At 38.4% G+C, this 10,135-nt stretch overlaps 1 protein-coding gene across 1 annotated transcript; it reads left to right on the top strand.

The window, feature by feature from the left end:
• The first annotated feature begins 3,192 nt into the window (after nucleotides 1-3,192).
• LOC131247135 (uncharacterized protein At2g29880-like) lies at nucleotides 3,193-3,898 on the top strand. The gene is made up of 2 exons (XM_058247571.1): nucleotides 3,193-3,468; nucleotides 3,593-3,898. The coding sequence occupies exons 1-2, from the start codon at nucleotides 3,193-3,195 to the stop codon at nucleotides 3,896-3,898; spliced, it is 582 nt and encodes a 193-aa protein (XP_058103554.1).
• Nucleotides 3,899-10,135: the final 6,237 nt, after the last annotated feature.

Raw genomic sequence — 10,135 nt, 5'->3', positions numbered from 1 at the left:
ACTATAGTTGCATTTTGGGGAAGAGAGGTACCATCCCGTTCTATGGAGGATCTTATCCCTTCCATCTTCTTCCGCGAAATCTCTATATATTGCACGAATCACCCATTTTTTTTTGCATTCACATCTGATAGGGAAGTAGACGGCATATTTCCTCTCCCGACTACGATGCCCACAACCCATACAATACTTTCGAAATTATTTATCCCTCCCGCTGTACCATTGAATCATTACTGCATATCTACAAAAAATCAGCAGATGGATTCACCTCCAGTAACCTGTGACATGACTTGTGCATGTCAAAGGGACTGGGAGTTATGATCTACTTCTGTAATCCGAACCATATCGAGAATGGATATATAACAATAACTTGAATGACGGTGAATCACCATTAACCCATTCTTTCTGAAATATTGTTGGGTGTCTTGTGAGTCCCAGCTGCTAAAGTACAGTGGAGGTAATATTCTAATCTCAATTTTGCAGAGATCTGTAATGGATCGATCATCTTGTTCTGAATTAAAAATGTTTCATATGTGGCACATATGAAGGCATTGTTGGCACATATGAAGGCATTATTTGAGATAAATGTGTCTTAATATTAAGAAATAATCCGTGTTTGTATGAAATTTGTAATTTAATCTTATATTTTCAGTGAAATACCTCATCTTCCTAACACATTCTCCAGGATCATGTTCGTTCTTCCTTACTGAACCATCATTTTAAAATTAAACAAGGTCTAATTGTAGCCCTTTGCTGTAGTCCAGTCTCGCAGGTGTGCTGATCATCAAAGTTATTTGTACTTGTCAATTTAAAATCTGTTAACATGTGTGTATGAAACTGGTCATTGTGGTATCTTATACTAATATGCTTTTCATTTGCATTTGATATTACTTGTGTTGATTGACCGATTACTGTTTCATATTATGTATGTGGTACCATCGACTCTATCATGTGTTATGCTTGAATAAGAATGGTTATACTATGATTGAATGATTATATGTATCTTAAAAAAAATGAAATAATCTGTAGAAATCTTGTAACGTGATTTCTGTTATACCGTTATTTACTCCTATAACGATTGTGTTAATGTTCTTCAAGGAAATATATTTCTTATAATAATTGTTTTAATGTTCTATAAGGAAATATATGAATGTTAGTGCATCTCTGTACCTTTTTTTTGTTAGTTACACCTCTAAAAGCAAGGTAATATAAAATAGAAACAGGTCACTACACCATTTTCAACGATGGGGTCTCACAGTGGTGACTCTAGCTGGGAGGAGTCTTCCAATAGTGATTTGAACGAAACTGAAATGGCAGCTACATTAACTGCAGTTGCAGCCTCTGCATGTGTTATGGGAGCTGTTGAATATTATCTTCGTTATTGTATGAAATCGTTGCCTCGAGAGTGTTAAATATATAGAAATAGATTTATTAACAGAATCATAAAGAAGAGCGACATAGACTGTTTTGCACAGTTACGAATGGGTCGTGATAAGTTCTTCGAGCTTGTTCTTTGTTAAGAGATAAGAATTTGTTGTCCGATATAAGAAGATGCAGTTTAGATGAACAGGTCATCATGTTCTTGCATACTATTGGCCACAACATGTGAAACCGTGTTATTGGTCATCGGTTTTCACATTCTGGAGAAATCGTGAGTCGACACTTCAATAGAGTTCTTGATGTAGTAATTGGCCTTTATCCAGAATATGTCAAGTTCCTCGAGTTACATATCCCGAAAGAGATATATGATAATCCAATGTGGAGCCCATATTTTCAGGTAATATAATATAGAAATTTACAATTACTATACAATTTTACTGTTGCATCATTAATATCAACCTAAAAGTCAGAAACTATGTTGCTTGTAGGACTGCATTGGTGCACTCAATGGCACCCACATACCGGCCTATTTGCCGAAAGAAGCAAGTTCAACTTTTCGAAATCGAAAATGTTTCCTGTCCCAGAATGTAATGACTGCCTGTACATTCGATATGAAATTCGTATATGTGCTAGCGGGTTGGGATGGTTCTGCCTCTGACAATTGTGTGTTGTAAAATGCATTAACTCGTCGACCTAATTATTGTCTTGTGCCTCATGGTAAAGAATAATTGTTGTTAGTTTAATATAGTTATATAGGATGCGATTTTGCTGGTGCTTAATATTTACATATTGCTTTGTGTAAGAAAATATTATGTTGTCGATGCAGGATATACCCATTCTCTTGGATTTATGGTACCTTATCGAGGTGTTCGTTATCATTTGAATGAATTTCATACAGGGAGGAAGCTTGATAATAAGAAAGAACTCTCCAAATATCGTCATGCCCAACTGCGAAATGTAATTGAACGGTGTTTCGGTCTTTTAAAAGGCCGATTTCCTATACTCCGTATAGCACCATAGTTCAAATTTAAAACCCAAGTGAAAATTGTTATCGCTTGTTGTGTTGTGCATAACTTCATCCGTATTAGTACTGAAGATGGATTTGTTGAAACAGTTGAAGATAGTGGCGATAGTACTGAGGAGATTTCGCCATCTCCTATAAACGTCACTAATGCTGAAGAAGAGCACACAGGGTCTACTGTGACAGACCGCGCGAGAGAGGAATGAGCAAAAAAGAGGGACGATATTGCGGACAGAATGTGAAATAACAGCCTTCCTTGGACCCGGCAGCGACGTTGATTTTTCTTTAAATTCAGTGACTGTTTTGTGTTGTTCATGTAACAGCATTATTGTAACCTTGGATACTTTGTTCTTTGAATTTTTGGTCTTAGGTGGTTTGTTTGTTATGAATATTTGAATACTTTACATGGATTTCATTATATGCTAGCACTTATCATGTTTTATATTTCAGGTCTCACTGATTTAATCCCCATGTTTTTCTTTGGACCTTTAATTTATGACTTTAGTTGGATCATGAGATTATCGATCCATTGACTGTTCTGAGCATGCATAGGTAACATGAATTTCCTACGGAGCTCAAACAAGGTGGGGAAAGATAAGAATCAGGCTGCATCCCTCTCAAAATGTACAACCACTCCCAAGAAGAGTATGACATCACAAAGCAGTATTTTCGGTACCCCGGCAAAGAAAAGCTTCTCAACAATACAAACAGCTCCATCCCCGGTCAGTCTAAATACTCGCACTCTAAAGAGTAGAGAAAGTAAGAAATCAGTGCACATTTAATGGAGCAAACTAATGGATAATGCATTGGTAGATGCATTAGTGGAGCAGGTTAATCTGGGTCGAAAAAGTGACATGGGCTTTAAGCCAGAAACATATAAGGCTACCATCACTGAAATGTTCAATAGATGTGGTGTAGAGTTAGAGAATAGATATATCTCTAACCGTCTCCGTACATTAAAGAGATTTTATTGGGCAGTGAAGAATATACTGAATGCCAGTGGTTTTGGCTGGGATGCCGACCTAAAAATGGTGGTTACTATGGATAATGTCTGGTCTATCTACATTGAGGTAAGTAATAATTTTATTATACTCTTCAATTATCACCCATTTAATGCTTTATCTGTGAGGTCGTATTCGGTGTAAAGGTGTTGTTATAGTTTCTGCGTCATAATATACTGATATGGCCTTGCAGTCTCACCCATATGCTCAGAGAGTGCGTGGTAAACACATCGACAGATATAATGATTTAACGTATATGTTTGGAAATGACTGCGCTCATGGCTCTTATGCAAGCACAGCGTACTCATCTCCTCTTTTTGGCCGGCGTCGCGGTAGAGATGACCTTGATTCTGATGAATATTCTGATGATAATGGGACTGAAACTGTTCATCTATTTTCAAATGAAGATGGTGACGACGATAGTGGTCCGACAATTCATCCCAATGAGGGATCACATCAACGGCAAAAAAGGGTCAATACAGGATCTATGGAGACCTAACGTGGGTCTATAAATAGTCAAAGCACTACAACTGGCATGACCCGTGGGCGAAGGGGTAAGCCAAGCGAGCACATTGGTGACAAAATGGGAGAAATGGCTGAGGCTATCAGGACTCTTACCATAACGATGGTACATGGCAAAACTATGACCCGACTACAGAAGTTTTTGGGTATACTAGAGGAAGTAGAAGGCCTCAACCATGAGGATCAGGTCCGTGCTACGCAGTTGATGCAGGAAGATATAGTTAATGCTGATTTTTTCATCAAAATGGGGCATGAGAGGAGGAAGGAGTGAGTCCAGAGACTACTTGACCACAATCCTCATATCTAAAACAATTCTGCGTTTGGTGCACTGGGCATCTTAAACAACTAAACTTTTATTTTATTATGTGGTGTGTATATTTTAATGTGGTTTTTGGATGGATATTTTGGGTACTCGATGAGTACATAACTATCTGCTATATGGGTCTACTCGAAACTTATCTAACTGATGGTGACACAATCTTTGATCTATCTTACTCGATATTCTGTTTTCTCAGTTATCTAACTAAAATGGGTTTTATTTGATATTCATATGTTCAGGTACAACAGAGTACCTACCTCTGAACGCTTGAATAATCGATTGTTAGAAGATTTTGACTGTTGTGGTTATTTCATTGGTCTGAAAGTGCTATGAATTTGTTGATGATATGTTAGTTTGTTTTTGAAGTGGACATAGTGATATATGATGCTTGTCGGTTCTGTTTTCTGATGAATGAATTCAAATACCTCTATTTATTTTTGGACTTATATGAAGCTTAAATCCGTAACAAGGATCGTATTAATGTTGATACAACAGAAAATATCAGATTCAATTTTTTCATGGAATTTAATATCAACTTATCAGATTCATAAAATTGAGGAGGTGAGACTATTCAACTATTCATGTCATGGAGGATTTCCATTTATTCTTCATAGAAATAAGAAATAATTCAGTGATTTATGCTATAATATTTTATTTACTGTCCTGTTTATCGAAGCTATAAAAAGTTCACATTAGGAAGGTCTGATAGTGGTTGTTTATTTTTTCAGGATGGTATGAAGAAATTTTATATGGTCTTTGTAGGAATAGTTTCAGGCTTGTATGACAGATGGGAGGATGCACATGCGTAGATTGATCAATACTCAGGATGCAGTCACCAGTCGTACAAATCATATGATGAGGCTATTCGAGCTTGGGAAAATTTTAGGTATGTTATAGGTTGTTTAATGCAGGAAAGAGTACCTTTCTCAGGAATTTTTGTCCAAATTCGAATGTAAATCATATCAGCAATCTTGTTTTTTGGTTTAATTTTCACTTTTTTATGATTACTGTAGGCCAATTGGCAGAATGATCGTGATCAAACAATTTTCAGGAGATTCAAGTTGGAAGTTCAACGTGCTCATGAATCTGCTATAATTAAGGAAAAGATTGAAGGGCTGCAGGTCTCCGATGAGGCAATGCCGGATCTGAAAAGAGACTACGATTCGTTTGCTGATGGTTCTGCTATATTGAAAGTTGTGATAGGAGTATTGCTTATATATGTGGTAGTCGGCAAGATTGTTTCAAATCGCATCTCAGAAGGGAGGAGTAACAGGTCATAGCAGCTGATCCAACACGATAACGGAGCATGGAGATGACTGTCCCTACTTCATGTGTTATGCTGACGACTTTGAAATATGTATAGAACTTATGTTTGATCTGTTTTGAATGACTGAATTAAAGTTAACAGTAACAACATGAATTTAGTTTAGTTTAAATTACATAGTCACGTTCATTCCCTAGGCATCGATAAATGAATATACAAGGACAATATGAAGCCGTTACAGTGTGTGGGCCCTTCCAGGATCTTCCTATTTGATCTATTCCAGTCTTAATTTTTTAATATCATTATATGGACTGTCATCCGCCATTGAGAGGGTTATAGATCCAGCAGGTGGACCACGCTACACGAATAGGGTAGTGATTGGAAATCCATCGTTAAAAGCCTCCTGGGGGCAACTATACTCATGATTTGAAACATTCAATCCATTCATTGGTTCATATAGACCATAAACTTTGCGAATTATTGAAGATCAGTTTAATCCGGATTATGTATGGTCACGTTTGACTGTAATGGTGGGTCTCACTATGTTTCTAAATCGTCAGATTTTCAACGATGCCATTTGTGCGATATACAACTTAGTTTGTCGTACTTCATAATAACACATGTGCCCAGCAGAACCAAGACTCTATTCCCAAACGTGGATACTGTTTTCCGCAACATATACATAGACGAAGTTACTCGTAACCAAACACTGGTTGTTGACCGTCATTTGGACGTGAACTTTGTTACAGTGTCTGAAATACCAGGTCTGTACATATTTACAATGCAAAACAATACTTTACGTGAATCCAAACACGTCCTCAGTTGAAGGCTAATACAATCCTCAACTTCTCTAAAATAGGGGAGGCAACTAAAATAGTCTAAAATAAAGGGCGTTTTTACAATTTTCATAAAACTAAGAGGAAATTTTTACAATTTTCCCTTCTCTATCCGGCGCGCATCTCATGAACTACCATGGAACCATTGACCCTTCTTCGGACGTGAATCGCCTGTGCCCCGCTAACAAAAGGTCCGCCTGAAAACCATGTGGAACCCACCGTGATGCCGTGCGAAATCCACTCCATTCATCAATTTTGCAATTTCACACTTGGAAGGGATCCCAAAAAGATAGCAGATCCAGAACTCAAGCATGCCACAGGAAAAGAAACAGTTGTGATTGAACCTTCACGGCTCATCATGATGTTTATATTTCATCCAAACCGTTCATAAAGTTATTCCCGTTGGGATGAACTGAAAACACATATTATCCAGATCCAAAACTATCGTTGCTTCTTGAAGGTTTCAATGTTTTGCATTCAATCCCCACCGTTTTCCCGTGGCGTGACCCCCCTGAGTTTTGGGTCTGCCTTAATTTTGGGCTCCTTTCCTAATGTGATCTTTCTAAATTCATGGACGGAGTTGATTTCTCACTGACATTTCAGTAGGGCCCACATAGCTTTCTCCTGACGGGCAATTCCATTCCCTGTCTCCGCAGGCACATCAGCTGGTTCAACCAGTCGGACTCATGTCAAACCCATTCTGGGGGAGCCGATCAGGTGAGACTCAGAATCCACCGAGGTGGGTGATACCCCTGACCGTTGGCCCCACTGTGATGTATGTGACTACATCCACGCTGTCCATCCATATTGACAAATCATTTTAGAGCATGACCGAAAAAATGAAGCAGATCCAAATCTCGGGTAGACCATAATACAGAAAACAGTGGTAATTGACATTAAAAACTTCTTGTGGGCCACAAAAGCTTTGGATCAAGTTGATATCTGTGTGGTCTCTTCATCCAGATCTTTGTGACCTCATCAACGGGTAGGATGGCAAATAAGCATCCCGGTGCCCCCTATGAAGTTTTTAATAGTGGGGATTAAATCACTACTGTTTCCTATGGTATGGTCCGCATAAGATTTAGATCTGCTTTATTTTTTGAATCATACCCTAAAATAAGCTAGCCAAAAATGGATGGACTGCGTGGATACACAACGCATACATCCAGTGCTCTCGGACAACTAAATTACATTGCTCCCAGTTGCATTGGTGCACAGAGGCAATCCAAGCCATTGATTAAGATAGTTGTCTAGGACCAACGCATATTTTACAGGCAAAAATGAAAACATCACCCTGATTTAATAAATATTAACCATTTGATCAATGGCAGTGAATATTGACGGTGAGGATCATTTACATAAAATAAATCCAGTCAACAGTTTGATACATCTATTTGTTAGGGGCCAGCATGAATTGCTTATGATTCTAAATAATCGATTTTGTTAGGCAATCTTAACCATCCGATCCATGGCTTGGAGAAAGGATGGCTACAGAAAATAAGGCCAAATTAAGGATGGTTTTGATAATCTCATCAGTGCTATTTTTCATGGTAGCCTACAAAATATGCTCTTAATTTAATGGACAGTTCAGATCAATTGATTGGGCTGTCCAAATGTCCTTATGCAACTAGGCGCACTATAACTTAGAGTTGTGAGAGCACTACAGCATTTGTCAAATACCAATAAGAGACGTTTCAATTTCTTCTTTGAGTCATCATATGATACTCAGGTTGCCATGACGCTTGATGCACTGTCATAAATTGCACGCCTAGTTTTGTGCAGCTCGTTACAATCCGACGATCAGACTAGTTGGACAATCATATCCTTTAATTTTTGTACACTTGTTTGTGGAAATAGGACCGTTTGATATTTTTCACTTTTAACCACCCATAAATATCCATCAATCCAAGATTTAGATAATCAAATAGGCTTAATTTGTTTCATGATAAGTCTAAATTAGATCTCATAAATTGACTATTTATATGCCACATGTGCAATTTCTAAGTACCTGTGTATCATCCATGACACTGCCAATAATACCAAAGTTCCTAATCTTAACCCGAATATGGCCGGACTCAACCAGACTCAGACCCGGTTTGACACAAGTCATTGAGATACAAGTCATACTACGATCCCAATAGTTTAAAGAGCCTATCTTGATGCGTCCGGTCAATTTTGAAAATTTCGACATACTAGTTAGGCTCCTAAAAGTTGATATTAGATCGAACATCAGGTGCTATGTTTGAGTCATGTAAGGTATAACCTAAGAAAAAGGCAACCTAAACCAATATAAAAGCCACCCTATCATGAAAAGGGTGATCTACTTGGGTAACTAGAGTGCAGCCACGGTACCCTAAAAAAGGGCTACTTGGATTAGAGGCCCAAGTGAGAGTAGGTCACCATGAACATCAACCCAGTGTGATGGAATGTTAGATCGGATCCCAATGATTTAAAGAGCCTAGCTTGACGCGTTTCTATATATCCCGAGGCTTTTGATGCATAGATTAGATTCTTCACGGGTCAACCTCAAGTAGGTGTCACTGCTAACCCATTTATAAGATGGGTCACACATGGCCAGACTAATGTGAACAAAGAAGCCTAAAAAGCCTTTTTTAGGCTTTCACCCTAGGCATTTATAGATATTCATCATCATGCCACCTTTCAAGAGAAATCGTTTCATGCATTTATAGATATTCATCATCATGTCACCTTTCAAGAGAAATCGTTTCATGAGAAAGAAGCTATCTGACAAATAAAATAATAAAAAAGGTAGGTAACCCTTGATTGCCAACCGCTCTTAAAATTCATTAGAATTGATTGTCCTAACCATCAAGATTGAATAAGAACATAATAGTGCATATAGATGATAATAGACGTTTGGACATCGATTGGACTATATATGATGTGGGGTCCACCGAGAAGAGGGTAAGAGAGATGAGAGAGAGAGAGAGAGAGAGAGAGAGAGAGAGAGAGAGAGAGAGCATCTAATCAAAATCTTCCCAAGCATCTAATCAAAATCTTCCGCTTCAAGAATGCTAAGAAGAGTTTCAATGGCATGGTTCGAATCACAGCTTCCTGAAAAGAATATTGAAAAGAACATGAAACTTCTGTTCAAGTCCAAACTCCAAAATCTACAAAAAATCATCACTGCAGCCCACATTAATGGACAATCAACATCAAAGGTAATGTCAGCCCCGTCAATATTAACGAACAATCAACGTCAAAGGTAAGGTCAGCTCCTAATGATTACTGGTCCACATTCAAGGTGGGCCCTGCATGATGGACGACTGACTTCAAAGTTATGCCCCCGCATGATGAACAGTCCATATCAAAGGTGGGCCTCGCCAGATGGATGATCGAAATCCATTTTCCAACATGATGGACAAGCCACATCCAGGGTGGGACATGCATGATGGATAACACACATCAAAGGTGAGCCTCACAAAGTGGATGGCCCACATTGAAGGTAGACCCCAGATAATGGATGGTTCACAATGAAGATAGGTCCAAGGTGGGCCCATCATAACAAATGACGCACATCAAAGGCAAGCCCCACATGATGGATGGTTGATATTAAAGGTGAACCCCACGTGATGAATGGCCCCACAACAAAGGTGGGCCAGATGTTGGATGATATACATCAAGTGATGTTGCAAAAGTAATTTATGGATTCTTTTTAGGATTAAGTATGTTGTTTACCAAATATAATTGTGCACTGAATAAGTAGAAATTGAGATCAGCTTGTCGATGCGTAAGTAGCTGAAGCAACATGACTTACCAGACGCACCTCAACTC

The sequence above is a fragment of the Magnolia sinica genome, chromosome 5 (genome assembly GCF_029962835.1).
Source record: "Magnolia sinica isolate HGM2019 chromosome 5, MsV1, whole genome shotgun sequence".
In the NCBI taxonomy this organism is placed as follows: Eukaryota; Viridiplantae; Streptophyta; class Magnoliopsida; order Magnoliales; family Magnoliaceae; genus Magnolia; species Magnolia sinica.
Note: the sequence above shows the minus strand (reverse complement) of the source record. Positions and strands in the feature narration are given on the sequence as shown.